Source organism: Spinacia oleracea, chromosome 1 (genome assembly GCF_020520425.1).
Source record: "Spinacia oleracea cultivar Varoflay chromosome 1, BTI_SOV_V1, whole genome shotgun sequence".
Classification (NCBI taxonomy): Eukaryota; Viridiplantae; Streptophyta; class Magnoliopsida; order Caryophyllales; family Amaranthaceae; genus Spinacia; species Spinacia oleracea.
Genome location: NC_079487.1, coordinates 134790918 through 134812927, shown reverse-complemented (window position 1 = coordinate 134812927; position 22010 = coordinate 134790918). Strand labels below are relative to the sequence as shown.

Below are 22010 nucleotides of genomic sequence, written 5' to 3'. Positions count from 1 at the left end.
AATTTCGTAATAAATGCCATTAGGGGGTTGATTAAATCTTCTTACTGTTACAACAAGAATTAATAAAACCACTTATGACCAAAAAGAATAAACGGGTCCGCAAAACCCACCCATGTCCGCGAACTTCATTCCCAAGAGCCCAAGTACCACAGCCCGAGCCCAACCCGGCCAGCCGACTCGCGTTATGTGTCCACCCATACCACTCTCACAGTTTCTTAAACAAGTATTGCACTCAAGCCCCAAATATAAACAAGGAATAAAGTTGGTATTTTATCAATACGAGACTTTTCTCCTTCTCACTTTTTCACTCTTTGCTTTTGCACTTTTCAACAAGAATTTCTAACAGTAGTAGTATGTACTCCGTAGTATAGATCTCAGGCGGTATCTTCCCATGGCCTTTCACCACTAAAATCGTCTTTCTTTTTATATTATAGTACTTAATTTGGTCTAGTATGGGCTAAGTACAAAATCTTGAACATACAAAAGTTGTTTCGTTCTATAATAAAATCACAAAATAGTTCAAAGCTAGTGATAAAAAATAAATAAAAAATCTATTACTCCGCGATCATATAGAATATTAACGGGAGAATTACACATTTTCATTATTCTACACTTTGTATAAGCTACAAGCATCACATATCTATTATGTGATGTGTATGAATATATTATCTGTATGAAGCTCTAATGCGACACCTTCTTTGGCTTCGGAATTTCCCAACCAAAGTCAAAAATTTCCAACAAAGGAGGTTCATCCTTAGTCATGGTCTTAATTTCATTCTTTGTTTCTTCACTTTGTTGTTGAACATCTTGTTTCATCATAGCTTCATTCACATAATCTTTAGCAACATTATTTTCCTTCACATCTTTTTCAACTCCTTGCGAATTCTCTTCAAATTTCATGTTTTCCTTTACCCCTTTCTCCAATGTTTCCTTGTACAAGCTTTTCAATAATGTAGAATCATCAACTAGCAGTGGCGAATCTAGAATTGTAAAAGTAAAAAGTACAATTGCGATGAATGAGATATACAATGTGTTTGATAACTTACTTTTAATGAGGAAAACTAAACAAAAGTGCATAAATATAAGAATTCCTCAGTTTTACCATGTTTGTTTATTACTACGTAGTACAAGAGAAAACTACGGAAAAGTAAATGTATGGAAATATGTTGAAATCTTTATAGTTATAGTTGAAGTATTTAGTTTTCCATAGTAGAAAACTACAGAAGAGTAAATGTATGAAAATATGTTGAAATCTTTATAGTTATAGTTGAAGCATTTAGTTTTCCATAGTTTTCCCTTCCAAAATCGATAGAAAAACTTTGAAAAACTAAAAACGTCTAAAATTCTCTTATTAATTTCAACAGTTTCCCACATAACTTATCACTCATGTACCTTCATTAAGTTCTTCATTGGCACCAATAGTAAGCGCATTGTTCTTCGTGTTCACCACATCTTGTATAGGTGATGCTAAATTGTTTTCGTTACGTTGCTCGTTAGTATTGGAGTTAGTATCAACCTTGATTTCCTTCTCTTCCGCGTTCTCCTTTCCCAAAATCATCAATATACTCGTAAGAAACTCTTAACAATTCAATTTCATAAACGTAGTACATACTAATGTACGTAGTATTACTGAGTACTATCTCCATTTCATAAAGATCTTTATTGTTACTATTAGCACAAATATTAAGAGATAAATGTAATAAAATATGGACAAAGTAAGATAAGTGTGTAAAAAGGTTGGTGAGTGTAAGAGAAAAATGAAAAAAAAAAAAGTGAAAATTATAAATATTGTGGGGGTAAGAAGAGTTAGGTAGTAAATTCTCGTGTCAAAAACTAGAATAAAGCAAAATGTAAATATCATTATGAAACGAATTAAAACAGAAAGTATAAAGATCATTTTGAAACGGAGGTAGTATATATAACCACTCAAGGGTTAGTACAATACCTTGGTAAAATTCCCCATGGCGTGTTCAAGCTCCTTGGAAAAATTCTCAATCTTATCGACAAGATTATCGATCTTGTTAAAGATATGGCGTAATGTTGGGAATTGAGTCTCCAACCTTTTCTCTATCGATATAATAAGGTCATCAACAACGAAAAGAAGCGCGAGCCATGGATAAAGAACCATGTAATTGACCAAAGGGCGATTAACCACCTTCGAGCCTAACTTGGCTACTCGCCTTGTAACCGAACCAATAGGTCCATTAAGTTCAATTGCTTTCTTATATAGGCTTAAGGCTATGGCTAGTGTTGAAACTCCACAAGCATGTAATGGGCCGCGTCTAGATCTCATTGAGGCTTGTGGCATATTGATCTTGAAGAATTTTATTTGCACCAATATCTTCCTACATTGTTGTGCAAATCATGTCAAGGCGCGCAATATCTATTTACTTTATTTCCACTTCCAACAAATGTTTTGATGATAGTTAACCATAGATTTGGGAAATTTTATTGCTGGACAAATCAACAATCAGCAAAACAATTATATTCATTTCATTCTTCATTTTGAATCTTTTCACATAATGGTTTTTTTTTCTGGTGCAAGTAAGCCATAAGAAAAATATAGATTACAAATGGGATAGGGGAGGTTTGAACCTGTCAATTATATTGCACATCAATATAATTCCTATTCTTTTTGCATAACATGAATCGAAAGAGATTTAAATTTTATGAGAGGTACAAAAACTTTTAAGAGTAAAATGTGAATACCATTAAAATTTAAATTAAAAGAACTAGATGTACCTTTTTTACAAATTCCAGCATCGATGAAAGAATTCAAAGAAAATGTTACAAATAATCGAATTAGTTTGAGCCTCATTCTTTTTCTCTCTCCCTAAATTTGGATAATGAACGATTTTAATATCTGAACCCTTGAATTGATAACTAATGTTTTTCAATTATATTATAGAAAATAAAATTCCAAGTTAGACTAATTCTCATTATCTAAAATAACGGTGATATATAACACTTGTAACTTTTGAGTATTTTATTTTAAAAAAAATTCTATAAAATGTCTACCCCAAATTCGCATTTTTGATTTAAATCTATTGTACTACGTATAATTTATCAAAATTGATAAATCATTTTGAACTCTAATTGATTCATGTTCTAAATAAATTTTGATGTTCTTTTTGGAGAAAAATGGTCGATGCTATGGAAGTATGTATGAAGATAAATTTTACCGAATTTTATATGACTATACTTTGTCTATGCATGGGAAAAACTTCATGTCAAGTTTAATAAAGAAAAAGATGCAATAAGTTTGGAACAAAGAAAAAATACAAAATTTTGAGTCAAATGATCAAATCCTTAACTTTTGCTATTAGACAGTCCAACAAAAAAAACCTATTGTCTAAGAAAAATAGTGTTTTTTTTTTATTATCAGAAGCATTTTTTATGCAACCTATCATTTAGGTAGGAGGCCAATTCTCATCTCTTTTGTTTGACTGGTTTATTAAGGAGATTAACTCGGACAACCTCTTCAAACGTATAAAATAGTCTCACAAATCGTAGCCTCGATTACTCTGCACCGTAAAAGTTTAAAAAACCGAGTATCATCCTAGTTAAAACACAAAGTCTTTGGGTGCGGAAAAATTGGTGGTACTAGTTAAAACACAAAGTCTTTGGGTGCGGAAAAATTGATGGTACTTATGTATATGTTCTAATATGAAGAGCAAGGGTAAAATGTTGTACTTTGTATTTTATTCCTATTGGAGTACTTCATAAAAAAGACAAGGTATATATATAGGAGTTACTTGGTCCAGATTTTTCATAAGGTTGTTCTAGATAATACAATCATATACTTCTACTCCGTATTATTTTTCTAGAATTTTGTAAGATTTATTACTCCGTAATATCTTAACAAAGGACAATTCAGATTATCAAGTTAGGGGGATTCAATTTCGAGACCCGATTCAAAAACTCAAAGCCTACTTCAGTCTCAATCTCTCCCTTTTTCGCTCCAAAAATTTTAAAATTCCTAAAACTTTTCGTGCACCAGCTGTTGAAGGTGGCTAAAGAAAGGACAATGGAATTCGATTCTCTCTCCTTTTTACTGGTATTTTTTTCTCGTCCATTAGTAATTCATAAAGTATTTTTCATTTTTAATCACTTTGAAAATCCTCAATAAACTAGCTAACCTCACAAAAATTAAAATTTGTTTGGAAAAATTACAAATTGATTGAATTTGTTGGGGGGTTTTCCCCTCCCCGTTTGATGATTTGGGAAGTGGGCTGTAACTAAATGCCCGATTTCAACACTACTCAACTGCAAATTATTCGTATGTTGTGATTTTATAATTTATGTTCATTATGGGTTTTCCGGGTTTGATTATTTCTGAATATATAGTAATATTTTGATTTAATTGGGTGTTTTTTTTGGGGTTCTTTTTGCTGTAATTGGCTGTGTTTTATGGAAATTATGTGTTAAATTAGCTCTATAGATTATTGGTTCGCTTGAATTATCAATGGTGTGTTACTTCTAAATCCAAGAGGAGTACAAATGTTACTTAGGTTACACTATCTGTGAATAATATGTCTAATTTATCTTGAATTAGGGTTCTTTTTGTTCATTCCTTTGCGTGGCAGGGGGTGGGGGAATGGTTGATTGTAGCAGATTTTGAAACTTGGGATAGTGTTCACTGATTTTTGTCGAAATCTTGATACTTTTAGATGCGGATAGTTCCCTCTTAATATGAAAATAAGTATGCTCAATTTCAACTTATTTCTAGTTTAATAGAAACTTTCTAGGTGGCTCTGTGTGTGGGGGACTCAGGACTGGTGTTTTGTTTTATGTTTATAATTTGGGATCTTTGGAAAGGTGAACAAAGTAAGATAATCTTGTTGTATATAGATCGAGAATTGAGTTGAGACTGGTCATTCTTTGGTGAAAGATATAGAAGGAGCATTGAGTTGCATATAAGCTTGTTGTACGAATGTACGATAAGTGGACAATCATATATATGTAGCAAGCGAATGATGAAAGAAGTCAGTTGGGTGATTGAGGTTGAGGCGGAATCTAAGAAGTTTGATTCGCCATTTTGCCATTTGGTCTAGTCGGTCTTAGTGATAATATGCAAGATTACTTGTGAACTTCACCGCAAAGCAGTGTCTTGAAACTTTTATGAAGGCAGGCATTATATTATTAGAATCCAAATAGTTTATGCCTTGGGATTTGATCTGTCCTTTTGCATTTTAAGATAGTTCTTGGATGATCACAAGTTTGTCACACAACCATTTTCATCAAAATCTCTCTAGTAATGCTCATGTTAGGCTTGTCCAAGTTGTCAAATGCCAAAATCTCCGTGGTGGTGTGACCGTGTGAAGAGGAAGTTCTGAGATTGTGGGGCTATCTGATCTACCTTCATGCTGTTGTGTGGTCGTGTTGTTTTTATCTTCTATGAGATAAAAATGAAGTTAGTAAAAATCCATTTATCCGTTGCACCACCAACGACTCAGCAAGACATGCATGGGATGTTGTTTACTTTAGCAACATTTTATATCGTGGCTATTGGCTTGACATTGTCATGCATTTCTTCCAGGTATACCTGGAGATGGAAGTTGTTTGTTTCGAGCTGTGGTCCATGGTTCCTGTATTATACAAGGGAAGCCATCTCCAAGTAAGAGCTTTCAAAAGAGACTTGCAGATGAACTTAGAGACAAGGTAGAAGAGAATCAATTCATTTGAAAGTCTTGTGAATAACTGAATGATTATCAGCATTTGTTTTGGCTTACTGAAAACGGCTAAGGAAGTATATCTTTCTATCACGGTGATAAGGCAGTCTATTGTTTGTGTGGCAATGTAGCATTTATTTTCTTTTCCTCATGGAAATATCTATTTGTTGTTCACAGGTTGTTGATGAACTGATCAAGAGACGCAAAGATGCTGAATGGTAACTGTTACCAAAAATATCCTTAATATACACAATGCATCTTATTGTACCTCTCTTATTGGAATTGTATTATGCTGTGATGCCTCGAGATTTTGATATTTCCTCTGCAATTCACTTTCAGGTATCTGGAGGATGAGTTTGACAGATACATCTGTCAGATGAGACAGTGTCATGTTTGGGGAGGAGAACCTGAACTTCTCATGGCCTCACATGTTCTGAAGTAAGTAAATGTCACCTGATAGGCTGCTAATACCCTTTAACAGAGTATACATCATTCATTTTGTTCTTCCCTGCTTGTGAAAGTAAGAGATCATTTTCCATAGAAGGTTCTTTAATTAATAGGAGTATTACTGGTTTTATGTGTAAATTTAGGTTTCACTCTTTGCACCCCCAAACCCCTTATAAACTTTCTCTGGATCAATTGACCTTATCTGAACTTAGGCTCCATTATATTCGACTTATTTTGTCTGAACTTATATTATCCGAACTTATTTTGTCTGAAATAAACTTATTTTGTCTGAAATAAACTTATTTTGTCTGAAATAAACTTATTTTTATGTGAAAATGTCTGAAAAAAACTTTTTATGAACTTATATTATCTGAAATCGAAATAAGTCGAATATAACAGAGCCTTAATTTAGTTGTGAAGTGAACTTCACAACTAAATCAAGGTGAAAAGAACAAAGCTTAGTATATCTGTGCATATATTATTTGGAAGTAATTTTTGTAAGGTGAAAAGAACAAAGCTTAGTATATACTTAATATATATATAGAAAAGTTTCAAGTTCTTAACTAGCGGTTTGGCCTGGTCAACTTATTAGCATCAATATGTTGTTTTGACACTTTTCGTTCGTTCCTCCATCTTCAGGATGTCCATCACAGTTTACATGATTGACAAGAAATCCAGTAACCTTAAAATCATAGCAGAAAATGGACAAGAATATGGTAGACAGAACCCAATTTGTGTTCTTTATCACGGCTACGGTCATTACGATGCACTGAAGTGTAAATAAACCCCTAATACAATCGGTATGATTTCTATCCTGTTTCTTCTTTCAGACAAAATAAGGCACTGTACATTTTTATATCTTTCAAGTCCTCATTAATGGAACTTAAATCTAGTAAAAAAAGAATAATACCAATCTTAGTTTAGACAATAATCAAAGTGCCTTAAAAGATAAAACTTCATTCTTGATTTTTCTTATCTTCCCTTGAATTTTGCGGCTTTTCCAGGGGTCATACTGTTTATTTTGCTCATTTGCTGGAACAAACTTGCCTGAGTTGCGTCTACAGACTACAATGGAATCTGGTCTTAGAACGTGATGATCAAATCCTTTTAATCTGCTTGATATTGTACTATACTACGGAGGAATGCATCTATATATTTACAGTTTTTTCTCTCCTAAACTTTTTTATTTTTTTTGCTTTTTTTTTGTTTTGTTAAGTTGAGTTGTACAACTTCTTGGAAATCATAATGATTCTAAAATATTAATTATGGCGTAAATACGTGGTCATATTTTCTATTGTTTTTATTGCATCTGAATGCAACTCATTTTTTTTAACCGTTTGAATTAAAAATCAACATTCTCAATACTTTTTAATTAACGTCCACTTTAAATAAAACTGAATGCTTATAAAAGTTAATGAAGCTGTGCGTTGCATGTAAAAGTTGTATCATGCACCATTCTTTCTTCAAAAAAAGTCAGCAATGGACATGAGCCCGACCCGCTGCTCCGGCCCGGCTTTTGGCCGGTTTGGGCAGAATTTTTAGGCTAAATTTTCGGCCCCTGTCCGAAAATTTAAAAATTTCAAGGGTTTTGGGTAACACAAAACTACACTTTTGGGCACAAAAAATCAGCCGGAATCTTGATCTGACACACGAGCTGATTTTATGTCTCAGCCTGGCCTGAATCCGAACCCGATCCGCCTTTTGATCAGATCCACTTCCTGCTGTTGTTCGTACTGGAAAATAGTCATTTTCAGTTAATGTGAGCTTGTCCTTGAAAGTTATTTAGCCCAAAGATTTCACATTGGACTTAAATGCTTGAAGAAATGGGCCGATGGGGTAGGTGTATTTTTAAACATAAAAATAAAGTAACCGCCCACGTGTACAATCCAAGGGACAGGTGGCATGAGGTAATTGGAGACGGAAACGCCACGTAGGATGGGAGTACGTGTCTGAAATTAAATAAAGAAGAAGAGAAATCCATGAATCATGAAGTAAAGAAGAAGAAGAAGAAGAAGAAGAAGAAGAAGAAGGTTTTCTTTTCCAGGCAAGGGCAAGAAGAAGAGAGAGAAAGAGAGATGAGTTGGTGTACAGTACTAGTAGTTGGTGTGTTACTAAGCTTGACGATGAACAGTCATATTTCTGAAGGAATCTGGGTGAATCTACCAAGTACTGGTACTAAGTGCGTTTCTGAAGAGATCCAGACTAATACCGTCGTCGTTGCTGATTATGTTATCATCGATGAACAAGGCCGCGCGCCTCCCGCTGTTTCTGCTAAGGTCTTCTTCTCCTTCTTCTTCCCGAATCGTATTATTATTACTCAGTAATTTTGTGATGTTCTGGGTTTAGGTTAATGAATTTGAATTATTGAATTAGAATGATTGAATTTTGAGAGTAATTGATGAATTGATTAGTATTTCAGGTGACATCTCCCTATGGAAACAATCTTTACCATAGAGAAAATGTGACTTATGGTCAGTTTGCGTTTACAACCAGTGAAATTGGTAGCTATGTAGCTTGTTTCTGGGTTGAGGGTAATCACGAATCTGCAACGCTGAATCTTGACTGGAAAATTGGGATTGCTGCTAAAGACTGGGAGTCTGTTGCAAAGAAGGAGCATATTGAGGTAACATTCCTAACTCCCATGGATTGGCAATCGGCATTTTTAGGTGCTGATTATTGCTCTTGTTTCACTTGTGTAGGGTGTTGAACTTGAATTCGCAAAACTTGAAGCAGCAGTTGAATCAATTCATCAGAATCTACTCTATTTGAAATCCAGGTACCCTCTCTCACTTCACATCCACGCTGGTCTAATCTTTTGGAACCAGATCACTCGGCTAAAATTAAGGGAAAAACTATCAATTTCAAAAATCAATTTAATTTAATTCAAACACCTAACATCTTCAAAACCCAGAAAAAAGAATCATCAAAATATGACCACACGCATTTAACTGGAAAAAAGGAGGAGATTAACAACCACTTAAAACAGTTGAAGGTGAAGATTGCGGCAATATGTATTTTTAAAGTAACAATTAAGCACTTGATAATGGCGTTTTTCATGTTGATTTTTGAAGGTAACACACTAGAATACTCCAGTATGATAATGGCGAATTCATTTTTGTTTTATTTTTATTTTTCTTTATGGTGGCTGCGGAGTACTAGCTAAGAGAATGACAGTGGAGGAGGACCAGAGAGAATGGAAAAATAAATTAGCCTGTTAGGGTTAGTTTCTAATCTGTTAAAGTACAAGTTTGGGCACCCTAAAATATGCATTTTCGACCAAAACCCGACACCGGCCAGAAGTCGCAAAACCCGCACCAAATTTATGGATTTGGGCATAATTATTGTGTTAAAGCTCAGCCCGACCCGAATTTTGCTCACCCCTAATGTCTGTCGCTCATATATACATTATGTAGTTATAAATTATTTCCTAACCCCGTGGTTGACTTTTACTCTTCTAACCAATACTTTGACTCTTAATATCTAAAATCATGTATAGTAAAAATTATAAAAAATTAATATTTAGAAAATATATATCGATATGAATCTAACCTAACCCCACACGACTAAAATTTTCTTATGAACGAATCACAAAAAATGATCAAAGTCGTAGTGTGAATAGGGTAAAAAATAAATGGTGCGATATTTTCGGAACCGAAGAAGTATAAGATTTATAACATATTCATATGATGTGTTGAATCATTTTTCACAGGGAAGCCGGAATGAGGGAAGTAAGTGAAAAAACCAATGCTAGAGTTGCTTGGTTAAGTATTGTGTCCCTTTGCGTGGGTATTACGGCTTCAGTTTTCCAAGTGTGGTATCTGAAGAGCTATTTTCAGAAAAAGAAACTTATATAGTACATGTCTTCTTCTTTATCGCATTACTGAGTAGTCTTCTTTCAGAACTTTGAGCCCTCTTTTCCTTGTAATTAAGTTACCTAAACTTTTTAGTTCTTTACAAAACATTAATTTATATACGCAGTGGTATGAAATTGCTCTTCAAATTTAGCAAGCACCAGATCGACCTTGCTATCTCAGGGTTTATGTTGAGTTGTATGCAAGCGACTACCAACTTGTTTTGTGTATAGCATTCCTTGCACTAGGAAGTAGGAACGACCAGTTTTAGTAGGTACTTATAGAGTTACAGTTAAAGATGGTCATGGTCCGGGCTTCGGGCCGTATGCCTGAACGGACCGGGCCCAAACCAAACCCACTCTATTTCGTGCCATGTCGGGTTGGGCTGAATAGTTTAAAAACAGGGCCCAGTCATGACCCAATACCATAGGTTGTCGGATCGGGTTGTCGTGCCTAAGCCTAATTCTGCTGAGTTTTGAGTGCCTTTTCCAAAAAATTCGGCCCGTTTCCGTCACACGACTTGTGCTCATGCCGAGCCGTATTATTTTGTACCCGGGCCGGGCTTTCATCGAGATGGGTCGGGTCGGACCTCTGGCCGTGGGACGGGGCACGGCCATCTTTAGTGCCATGATTTTGCTTGCATATGTTTCTTTACATGAAATAGCCAAAGTGATCTTAGACAAATAGCTAATAGTGGAATTAAAAGGTGTTACTATATCAAAGTCAAAAGATAACGTGAACATTTACACTCAAGTGTGGATAAGTAAGATAGAAGGGACGAAACGAGAGAGAAAGGTCAAGAAACGTTGGGGGTGAATTGAAGAAGTCCATTTTGGAGGGATAATGTTTAGTAAAGAGGAAGAGTAAGGTAATCCAAATTTGAGTAATGCCTGTTTAAGATCATAAATGACATATGCAACGCCTAAAAGTCGAAATTAGGAGAACATAATCAAGTACTCAATTTCTCTTAGTTTATTGATTTTTTTTCCTTATACGCACTCATTTTTTTACACAATTTTCTTACTTTATTCATATTTTATACGGAGTATTTTATTTCTTTTTACGCAATCATCTTCTTTTATTTTAATATTTGTGTAAATAATAACTGTAAATATCATTTTAAAACGGAGGTAGTAATTGATTCAAAAATTCAATTGTGTTTGTGAGCGTGTGTGTGTTTTTGCTAAATAATGCAAAGTAAATTCGACTTGAAAAGATGTATAGTTGGCTAGTTGAGTAGTTGCTTGACTTGCTTATTTTTGCTGAAGTACTTAGGTAGTCAGGTTGGACAGTAATGGGCCGTAGTCCATTGTCTATGGGCCTTGTTCCATGTCTGATCCTGCAACGACTAAGTCCCATTGACAAAGACATATCGCTAACTGTTGTATCCGGGTACAGCCAGCTCTGGCTGTACCCCAAAAACGACGCGCTCATATTGTTTGTTCATACTTGTCGACTGTTTGTTCTTTTTTATTGTACTGTTTGTTCATTCTTATTGTATTGTTTGTTTTTTCTTGTTGTACTGTTTGTTCATTCTTGTTGTACTGTTTGTTCTTTCATGTTGTTTTTTAAATTCATCATCAAATTTTCATAATTGTTGTATTTTTTGTTCTTTCTTCTGGAATTTTATGTTCTTTTTTATATTGTTTGTTCTTTCTTGTTTATTTGTTTGTTTATAATAATCATATGGTTAATGTTCATAATTAAACTTTTCATTAATCTTTTATTCTTTCTTTTTGTATTGTTTGTTCTTTCTTGTTGTATTGTTTGTTCTTTCTTGTATTCATCAAACTTATTGTTGTATTGTTTGTTCTTTCATGTTGGCTTTAAAATTCATCATAAAATTGTTCATAATTGTTGCATTGTTTGTTCTTTTTTCTGGAATTTTATGTTCTTTTTTATATTGTTTGTTCTTTTTTGTTGAATTATTTGCTCTTTCTTGTTTATTTGTTTGTTCATAATAATTATCTGCTTTATTGTTTGTTATTTCTTGTTGTATTGTTTGTTCTTTCATGTTGGCTTTAAAATTCATAATGAAATTGTTCACTTCATTGGTCTTTTATGTTTTTACAAGCGCCTATATTGTTTATTTCCAAATAAATAAATAAATGTTCATTTCCAAAATAGTAAATGTTCATTCCAAATAAATAAATAAATGTTCATTTCCAAAATAGTAAATGTTTATTCCAAATAAATAAATAAATGTTCATTTCCGAAATAGTAAATGTTCATTTTTGTAGTTTATTTCCAAATAAATAAATAAATGTTCATTTCCAAAATAGTAAATGTTCATTCCAAATAAATAAATAAATGTTTATTTCCGTAATAGTAAATGTTCATTTTTGTACCAGTATTTGTTCTTTCTTGTTGTATTGTTTGTTCTTTCATGTTGGCTTTAAAATTCATCATAAAATTGTTCATAATTGTTGTATTGGTTGTTCTTTTTTCTGGAATTTTATGTTCTTTTTTATATTGTTTGTTCTTTTTTGTTGAATTATTTGTTCTTTTTTGTTTATTTGTTTGTTCACAATAAATATATGGTTAATGTTCATAATGAAATTGTTCACTTCATTGGTCTTTTATGTTTTTACAAGAGCCTATATTGTTTATTTCCAAATAAATAAAAAAATGTTCATTTTCGAAATAGTAAATGTTCATTTTTGTAGTTTATTTCCAAATAAATAAATAAATGTTCATTTCCAAAATAGTAAATGTTCATTCCAAATAAATAAATAAATGTTCATTTCCGAAATAGTAAATGTTCATTTTTGTACCAGTATATTAATGTTCATTTTAAACAACACAAACGACATCATTTTGGATGGGGGTACAGCCAGCTTTGGCTGTACCCGGGTATAGCCAAAAATTTGCGGACAAAGACGCATATACAAGTCCTCTAATGCTGGTAATTTAAATCATTAAATGGGCCAATCTTAATCTTAATCTGAGTACTAAGAACAAAGTAGAACAAATGGACAAATGGGTCAAAATTGTGCCATGATAAACGTAAAATAAAGTTACACTAATTAATTTGGACGGAAGAGATTATTTACTCAGGAATTAATTTTACGTAAAATTGAACATAAACTATTACACAAACCAAAATTGAATTGTTTTTCCTTTGCAAGCCTTAAATATTGCGCTCACCCTGAACCGAAATGAAAAGACTTAAGCTCCGTTTGATTTGATATATGTTTTCAGTGAGTTTTGGCGCAAAATAATTATCCAATGAAAAACACAATTCCAAACTAGTTTTTATATATTTGGTTCCGTATAAGAAAATTAATATAAAAAGTAAAATTGGAGAAGATGAGAAAAGATTGATGGGAAAAACGAAAAGAGAAGTAAGGAATAAAAGTGGTTTCGGTTCCTTACAAACGGAAAAAGGTTTTTCCACAATTGAAGGAGTTATGGATAATTATTTTTCGTTCCTTGCCAAACCAAACAACATAAAAGATTGAAAAACAAATAATCGTTTTCCAAGAAAACGTTTTACACCAAATCAAACAGAGCTCAATCACCGAAGAAGCGTTTCAAGTTTTGGATACAATTTAGGGTAGCATTGCCGATCAAATGTACCAATTACCCGTACCAAATTCTCAATAATATGGATAATTGAACCTGTTGAAACTCTTTGTTGTCCGCATGTGATTGCCCACATGTGAGTTGTCCCACATTGGTGAGACATGAGAGAAAATACCAACCTAGTGTGGAACCTTTATTGGGCATAAAAATGGACCGAGCTCTCCTCCTTATTGGATTGCCCAGGTTTATTTCACATTTCTCTGAAATTTAACAGAACCCGAACTTGCACAACCCTTACCAGTAAAAGTGTTGGCGCCGGGTTTACATGCCCAAGTGTTGGCTACTAGCAAGGCCCGGTCTTCTACCCATAATCCTCATTGTGCTACAATTTTCAAACGACAATCCATATCTAAGAACGGGTTTGGACAAGTCTAGGGCCTGTCATAAATTGACCCGATCCGAGAAACCGACCGACATCCGAACCGAATATATCCGAGAAGTAGAGGCTCTTGAATCAGATCCGAACCGATCCGACATTGATCCGAAATCCGATTTGACCCGTGAATCAAAGACTCGAACCCGATCCGCTAACAACCCGAGGAGACTCGTAACCCGATTAGTACCCGATTAGCTTTAACCAAACCGAACCCGCATCCGACCCGATAGCAATCCGTAATCCGATTTTACCCGATAACAACTGCAATCGACCCGAACCGATAAAACCCGATATCCGATTTAACCCGCATTGTTCTTGACCCGATCCGAATGAACCCGAAACCGACTTTCAACCGAATTATCACCTATCCGACTTGAATGTACCCGGCATCCAAAAATAACCCGACTCGATTTAACCCGATAGCCAAAAAGTAACTACCCATACTCGATTTTATTCTATCCGATTTGATCCAACTAAAATTTAGTCTACTCATTATTAATATGACTCACCTAAACAAGTGAACTATTAATTACCTAAACTCCAACTCGATATACACATTTTTGTCATATCATAGCTAATTTATTGTCATTATTCCCATATAATTAAAGGTCTTAAACATTATAACACAGCATGAAATTAATTAAAAATTACAATACTAGTTTTTTATATCTTTGGTCTTCCCATTTCAGTATTATTTAATCAACCAAGAACTTAGTTGATGAAGTTTGGTTCTACAAATATTATACTTCAAAACATTTGTTAATCATTATTACGTTAGAGCGAAAATGTAACTTTCAGACAATTACAATATTCATTGTTGGGATATTTAATTGTCTAAATTTAACTTTATAAGTTCACTTTTACTTAATTTAGATATCTTCTATCACATTTATTTTACTTAACACTCCACTATCTTCTATCACATTTTTTTTTTTTCTTAAGCAATAAGTAATGTCAATCCTTCGGTTGAGTTTTATGGAAACAAGTATTAACCCTCCACTATGACACTATCTTCTACCACATTTATATTTCAATAAATAATACGGAGAATCTCACTATCTCATTTCACGTCTACTTTTACAATAAATTAATATTTATATGAACAATAACTTATCTTCTACTCCGTAAAATTTAGTGTCAACGAATCTTGATAAGTGTAAAGGTTAATTTTGGACGGAGGAAGTAGAATTCTAAAAATTCATTATTTGGCATGAGATATTAGAATAATAAAGCGATATGATTTGATAGTGAACTCAATAGTTACTCGATCCATAAAACATAAGAATACTACCAACCCGATCCTAGCTCAAACCGCAAACTCAATATGTAATTGACCCGGATCCGAGGTATGACCGATCTGAACTTGACCCTAACCCGAGACTCACGATCCAAACTTGACCCGAAACCGAGATTTTATCCGATCCAGACATGACACATTCCAGCAGTAAACCGGTTAAAATATTAAGTGAATTCGACATTCACCCGAACCCGAGACTTATCCGATCCGAACATGACCCGTACCCGCAGTAAACCGGTCAAAATGCAACCGTATCCGATATGCACCCGAACCAAACTAGACCCGAACCAAAATAAACCGACACAAAACCGTTTTTAACCCGAACCGGTTCAAACCGAACCCGAGATTTAGCCGAACCGAAATTACCCGACCCGAAACCGACTCGAACCCGAAACAATTAATTATCCGACTTCACCCGAACCCGAAGTTATCCGAACCGATCCGAATTGACCCGGATAGAAACATTCACCCGACATTATCCGATTTTGACAGGACCCGAACCGTTTATAACCGATCCGAAACCGATCCGATGACCCGATTTGACACTCCTAGACAAGTCCTAGCTAACAACCATAGGCCCACAACCCATAGCCCATAGCATAGACACCAGGGGCGAAGTCAGACTCAGTTATCAAGGGGGACCGAACACTAATTAAGCAAGTGGGCTTAGCCGCTTAGAGGGGTCAGTCCAATAGAAAACTATCTATTGTTAACTTGTTAGTCTTTTATTTAATAGGGGCGGTTGGGCTTTCAGGGGGGCTACCTAGGCCTTCACTATGCTTCACCCCCGATAGACACGATTCATGGCCCAACTTGCACAACAACGTGGTATATCATGTCGTATCGTGTTTATCACAGACTCCCAGTGTTATGATTTTTGTGTGTTGTTTTGGAATAAAAAGATTTTGTCATTATATAATACGTAAGAAATTCTTACTAACTACCTTTGTCAAGTTGTAAGATGAGAGATTGGGTCATATTTTTTTAGTTAAGGCAGCCTATTGTTTGTCGAAATGCCGCCTCTTAGACGTACACCAACGTCCAACCATAATTTTAGGGCATATTTCAAATCGTCTCCTTACGTAGTTATACGACGCTTTTTAATGCTGCCCCTTAAACTATGGTATGTATAATTAATTTAATATTAATCGTTTGAGGGGTGAAGAAATGGAAATTTAATGTTTTCTCTATATTGTTGTCTCATCGTTATTGGTCTGGGATATTCCTAATTACATTCTCTTACAATTATTTTCTTAGTTAGATAGTCTCCTATCAGACCGTTAGCAATTAATTGTCATTAAGATGGGGCGGCCAGACACGACATGACCTATCACGAAAAAAACACGGCACAGAAAAATCATGATCAGGCACGGGACGAAGTCGTGGGTTGTGCCCGACCGCATTTTTCAAAAAGCACAAAAACCCGCCACGATCCGACACGACAGGATCCAACACGGCAAAACAAGTTAAATTGAGTGAAATTATGTTCAGGTACGTAAGCATGTCACATGGGTTGGGGTCCTGTTCCAGGGTTGCCCTTTAGAAAATTTTGGCACGGTACGACACGCAACTAGTAGGCTTGAACCATTAAAGCCTAAGACAAGTATGCTCAACACGAGGCCTGACACGACCTACAACCACTTTTACCGACTAGATAACATCGAAAAAGGTGGGTGCCATGACGTATGGTCTGATTATATGACAACTCCTCGATTTTTACAAGAATTTGTATAATTTTAGCTTGGGTAATGATTTTATTACTACCATTATAGTAAGCGTGGTGCATGCATGCATGAATTTGAGTTGTCAAGTACGGAGAACATATAATAGGCAGAAAGTGAGAAAAGTGAGTGAAGAAAATCCCATTATATAAGGAAGTTGCTACGAGAACTTTCTCTTCAGAGATATTCTTGGCATAAAAACAATTAGAATAAACTCTTTGAAAAGCTCTTCACTGATACGGTGGCAATCTCTTCAAAATTCTAGCTTAATAATTAGCTATCCTCTTCACAAAAACCTACCATTCGATTTCATTTATCGATCGAGGTACGACAATCTATATCTTTCTCATTCTTGATAATTCCATACTACATGTTATATACGTAGTACTAATATATATGATCATTAATCACATATACCATACTAAGACTGTCGCAAAAAAAGTTACCGTCTTTTCTAAACAGTTATAGCTTATGAAATAAAATTCTAATGTGCCATAAAAAAAGTGTATTATAAATTACACAACAACTATTGTAAATGATGTTTTTGTAAAAGCAAGAGCGCATGCCAAATCCTCGTTGAGACGACGTACGTAAAAATTACTTTTTTTTTTAATAACAAAATGAAACTTTAACTATGTAGCAATTGTGTACGTATTTTAAAACTCCATGTTTAATTCGATAACGTAGTTTTTGTTGTGCTACTACATCAGTATTACCACATAGGATTTGTTACTGGTAAAAAGTGTCATAATTTTTTTAATGGATTGGCAACATAACAACTCCACCTAAGTCTAGTAACGCATTTGTTGTAACAAACTATTCTCTTTCATGTTGTACTTTGGATTCTTATTATTATGGTCCCTTGCTTTTAATTTGTACGTAGTATCACATAAATTATATATATGCATCAAAGTTGTAATTTAGTTGTTGGATTTTAATTTTTTATGTGTGAATGAGCCAGAAGAAAAATACACATTACTATGTACGCAGTACTTATTAACACTACAAACCTCACTTGCACGTGCCACGGAAAGAATCGTGGCACAAGTAATTAAAACGGGTCCATGGCTATGCTATGCAGCCACGAGAAATTAAATTAGACACTCCTATGACACAAGTGAGTGTGGCTAGATATTTTCCACGGGAAAACAAAGTTGTGGTGAATATCTAGGTTGTAATTTAGGTGTCGTGTTAAGCATTGTGCACTGGATACGATATTTTTACTTGTTAATAAGCGATGCCGATTATATTGTTTTAATAACAAACTGACATTTGTTATTTTTTGACGACAGAAGAAGTAGCAACTAGCTAAGTATTGAACCATGGGTCGTTGCCAACGTTGCGGTGCTACAATTGCAATGACAGTTAACACAACGAAAGTAGGCATAAGACGTAAAATCTGCTGGAAAATCTGCAAAATCGTCATGAAACACGTAGTAGCGGAACTCATGGATGACGATTGGGTGTCCAATCACAAAGATATTGCTTTATACTACAGAGGAGGAAGACAACAAGGCCAATTGAAAACGGAAATGGAAACTTCGCCATATCTTTGTCAGATATGTATTGATAAAATTGAGGCTGAGGCCGAGGCGGCTGCGGTGGTTGCGGCAGAAAGAGAAGCGAAGGCTACAGCAGTTGTTGCCGCGATGAAAAGAAAAGTTGAGGCTAACACCGCCAAAGAAGAAGCTGAGGCGGCGCGTGCGTATTGCCTGATTCTGATGATTGGCTGCTTTATCTGTGTATCTGTTAGTGTTGGTGTGTGTGGTTGGTGTTTTATGAGGAGCTGATATTTTGTGAAAAAAAGGTCAGCAAAAGTGATCTTCAGAATTCAGATGATGAATGCAGCAAAATGTCTGCACTTGTGGTATTCTGGGGCATCTCATATTTGAGCCTAATTATGATATAGGCAGTGACGATATAGTGTATGTTGCCCCCTCTTTTGGCACTTCCTCGTTTGTAATTTATATTGCTTATTTGACTCATTCGCACCAGAAAGAAAAATGTGTATAATGTGTGGCGAATTAATAATTGATCAAATGTGTATAAGTATGTTGCATGTAATAGCAAATTGGCAATTAGTATGTTTGAATGGGCTTTGACATACTCTATAGAAGTATTAGGGGCTTTGCCTCTTTCCTTCACCAAAAAAAAAAATAAGAAACATGCTTTATAGTCGTTGGATTTCATATTCATTTATCACATTTTATAACTTCTAACTTAAAATTAGAACAAAAATTACGTACATATAACATAGAAATAGTTACTCCGCATAATTTACCAAGTTAAAGTTGAACATTTAAGCTCGAAAAAGCTCAAGACAAGGCTCGAGTTTGAGTGCAGTTTATTCAGCGTTGAAAGCAGCGTAAGATGCAAATGTCGCGAGCCAGCCTAAGCGGCCCCAAACTCAGTTCGGCTTGGCTCGTTAACCTCTATAGTTTCATGTTCCACCACTTTTCATTAGGGGTGTTCAAAAATAGTGCTCATCCCGTATTACCCGGCCCGTTAACCCGGGAATAATTATCGGGTTATTAACTGATATTTTAAACAAATTAACGGGTCGGGTACCCATTAGAGTTTCCCACATACGCAAGTACGCAACACAGCAAGTCTGCAGCTGTATTTTCGACGCTCCCAAAGAGGCAAAGACGCAAACTCTGGAACTGTTCAACCACTTTCACAGACTCATCTCTCCTCCTCTCTCTGCGCGGCGGCGGCACGGCGGAGGCACGGCGGAGGACGACGGGTAACTCCGCAACCGTTCATCTCCCATTTACATCTCAAACTTTTTTGAAGGTAAATACTAATTTTCTTGTTTGTAATTCCCAATTGCGAATCTTTTCAGTGGAAATAAAGTTGTTTGAACCATAGAATGTTAGAATTGTATAATACATGTTAATTTTGACGGAAGTAGTTAACACCACTCATTCTTTCGTAATTGAATGCTAGTTTTGGGCATTTGAAACCTAGGTTTAGTATATTGCTTATCAATTGTTTTGTTTCTGGGTGGGGTTTATGTTGCATGCCAACTGTTTGTTAAAATGCCTTTAAGAACTTAGAAGTCGGTTTAATTCTCAATTTTTTGAGCTGGGGTTTTATTGTTTCTTGGTTGTTTGGTCTAAAATGGATCATTGATTGTTTTATTGACTTACTTTGCCCCCTTTATTAGGTTTAGTCCCATTGTTAGTGTAGGGCTTATAATGGGTGAGAACAAAGAAGCAAAGGTGAAGAAATTTGAGGAATTTGTCGACCGTCGGTTGAAGCCTGATCTTGTAAAGGCCATTGCTGAAAGGTATGGCCTTGGTTTTATCTTCATGGTCAAATTATGAATATTGTATGCTCAATGTAGTAAAGTGGATAATTTCAAATGGTTGAAGTCATTGCATAGGTTTGATGGGTGTATACTACATTGATTACAGTACTAAGCTAAGGACGTTTCTTCATAATATCGAATTTGGTGTTGTTGATTGTTTGTGAATTGTGATTCAATGAGAGGAATAAAATCATGAGAATCAACAGTATATCCCTTTTTTAGTGTTATGTGCTAGCTTGAGTTTTGTGTATGTCTGAGCCAACACGTTCATTTATCTGCTTGCAGGGACAAGCTTTTTGAACAACAGAAGACATTGTATCCTTTTACAACTTTGCTTACATGTCTGTCTTACACTCTTATTGTCATATGGTGTAGACGTGTAGTTTGTATGTCATGTTCGCAACTCTTTTTTATGCAAGTACCATCTAAATAAGCTTTTACCATTTTGTTTTAGTCATTGATTTGATCATGTATAATGCTCTTAGAAGAGAAAAACTAGCAAAAACGTATATATCTCTCATAATTATCTCAGTTATTTTGATCGTCCCTATTCCATCGCAAGTCTGGAAAGTGGAAACCATGCTATTCTTTGCTATCAACTTTTAGTCGGAGTATTTGTTTCCCTTCATTTAGTTGAACTATAGCTCAGATTTGAAGAGAAACATACAAAATTTGGAGAAGAATAGTGTAAGCAGCCTCAAGACATTAGTCAATCTTGGGTCTGAAGTATACATGCAAGCAGAAGTGTAAGAGCTTGACCTCCCTTTCTGTCATATTTTGTGAACAAGTCCTGCTCCTTTTTCTCTTTCCTTGTCGGTGTTTGTCTTTAACCCTAAATGTTTCTTATGTTTATGTTGTTCCTTCCTCTTTTTTTAATAATGTGCGTGGATATGTGCTTGCAGCCCTGACACACGCCACATATTTGTAGATGTTGGCTTGGGTTTTCATGTTGAATTCACCTGGTCTGAAGCTTTAAATTACATTGCGGCAAGGGAGGAACGGCTAGCCAAGTAAAAGATTCAAATTTTTATTAATTTCTTATTGTATAAGTTATTCTTTCTGGTCTGAATATTTGAAATATTGAACAAAATAATTGCCGATATGAAAATGCTTTTGGTAGAAAAAATAAGGTTGCATTCAAAACGGCTTCCGTTTCAAAAGGGAGGGATAAGGGGGTTCGGATTATGTGCAACTTTACCCTGGAAGTCTGGAACATAGATATGCTGTTTCTTCTTAATCCATTCTGATTTCATCCTCTATTATGAACCGTTTAAAGTTGATGAAGTGTATTTCCTCCTTTTATAGGCAAATAGAGGAATATACCCGTCTGGTAGCATCAATCAAAGCACAAATTAAGCTGGTATGCATTTCACTTGAACAATTTTCTCTTTGCTTCTTAGACCGAAACTTGAATTTGTTCAACAGTATGCAACTGATAATGGCTCACAACTAATTCGATGCAGGTTTGTGAAGGGATACGAGAATTGCTTCAGATTCCATTGTAGTAACGCCTTTTCCCCCTAAAGGATATCTCCTGGACTCCTGGCACATACTTGGATGATCTACTTTCAATCTGAAGTGAGCTTCTCTTATCATAGTCAGGAGTAATTAGTGGAGATTATTAAATCTCTGTAGTAGTGGATAGAAATGTAAAGATAAAATCAAATCACAGACTAATGTTTATGTTTGCTAATTTGGTTCTCTGATAAAAAAAGGCACCTGATTCATTTTGCTGTAGATTCAATGAA

General features: G+C 35.0%; 5 protein-coding genes across 9 annotated transcripts; 4 read left to right on the top strand and 1 right to left on the bottom strand.

The window, feature by feature from the left end:
* Positions 1 to 478: 478 nt before the first annotated feature.
* On the bottom strand, positions 479 to 2878 carry LOC130462065 (uncharacterized). 4 transcript variants are annotated; one of them, XM_056830435.1, is made up of 4 exons: positions 2743 to 2878; positions 1946 to 2345; positions 1393 to 1543; positions 479 to 980 (listed from the first exon to the last, which is right to left on the bottom strand). In XM_056830435.1, exons 2-4 carry the CDS (start codon positions 2306 to 2308, stop codon positions 682 to 684), a joined length of 813 nt encoding a protein of 270 aa, XP_056686413.1. In that variant the 5' UTR covers positions 2309 to 2345; positions 2743 to 2878; the 3' UTR covers positions 479 to 681. The 4 variants fall into 4 exon arrangements, with proteins under 4 accessions (XP_056686413.1, XP_056686409.1, XP_056686405.1 ...); XM_056830431.1 differs by having other exon boundaries at positions 1946 to 2454; positions 2743 to 2837; XM_056830427.1 differs by lacking the exon at positions 2743 to 2878 and adding an exon at positions 2596 to 2661 and having other exon boundaries at positions 1393 to 1540.
* A 1210-nt stretch (positions 2879 to 4088) lies between these two features.
* LOC110794166 (OVARIAN TUMOR DOMAIN-containing deubiquitinating enzyme 4) lies at positions 4089 to 7414 on the top strand. Its single transcript, XM_021999113.2, has 6 exons — positions 4089 to 4279; positions 5540 to 5661; positions 5850 to 5890; positions 6012 to 6110; positions 6759 to 6919; positions 7124 to 7414. The coding sequence occupies exons 1-5, from the start codon at positions 4243 to 4245 to the stop codon at positions 6901 to 6903; spliced, it is 444 nt and encodes a 147-aa protein (XP_021854805.2). The 5' UTR covers positions 4089 to 4242; the 3' UTR covers positions 6904 to 6919; positions 7124 to 7414.
* A 669-nt stretch (positions 7415 to 8083) lies between these two features.
* LOC110794157 (transmembrane emp24 domain-containing protein p24delta3) lies at positions 8084 to 10127 on the top strand. Its single transcript, XM_021999104.2, has 4 exons — positions 8084 to 8395; positions 8539 to 8742; positions 8819 to 8895; positions 9829 to 10127. Exons 1-4 carry the CDS (start codon positions 8099 to 8101, stop codon positions 9971 to 9973), a joined length of 723 nt encoding a protein of 240 aa, XP_021854796.2. The 5' UTR covers positions 8084 to 8098; the 3' UTR covers positions 9974 to 10127.
* A 7011-nt stretch (positions 10128 to 17138) lies between these two features.
* Positions 17139 to 19084, top strand: LOC130466233 (uncharacterized). The gene is made up of 2 exons (XM_056834932.1): positions 17139 to 17274; positions 18242 to 19084. The coding sequence occupies exon 2, from the start codon at positions 18272 to 18274 to the stop codon at positions 18737 to 18739; it is 468 nt and encodes a 155-aa protein (XP_056690910.1). The 5' UTR covers positions 17139 to 17274; positions 18242 to 18271; the 3' UTR covers positions 18740 to 19084.
* Positions 19085 to 19511: 427 nt separating this feature from the next.
* On the top strand, positions 19512 to 21999 carry LOC110794142 (uncharacterized). 2 transcript variants are annotated; one of them, XM_021999094.2, is made up of 7 exons: positions 19512 to 19745; positions 20142 to 20241; positions 20548 to 20577; positions 20907 to 21008; positions 21165 to 21272; positions 21568 to 21622; positions 21726 to 21999. In XM_021999094.2, the coding sequence occupies exons 2-7, from the start codon at positions 20150 to 20152 to the stop codon at positions 21765 to 21767; spliced, it is 429 nt and encodes a 142-aa protein (XP_021854786.1). In that variant the 5' UTR covers positions 19512 to 19745; positions 20142 to 20149; the 3' UTR covers positions 21768 to 21999. The 2 variants fall into 2 exon arrangements, with proteins under 2 accessions (XP_021854786.1, XP_021854780.1); XM_021999088.2 differs by having other exon boundaries at positions 19516 to 19745; positions 20119 to 20241.
* The last annotated feature ends 11 nt before the right edge of the window (positions 22000 to 22010 follow it).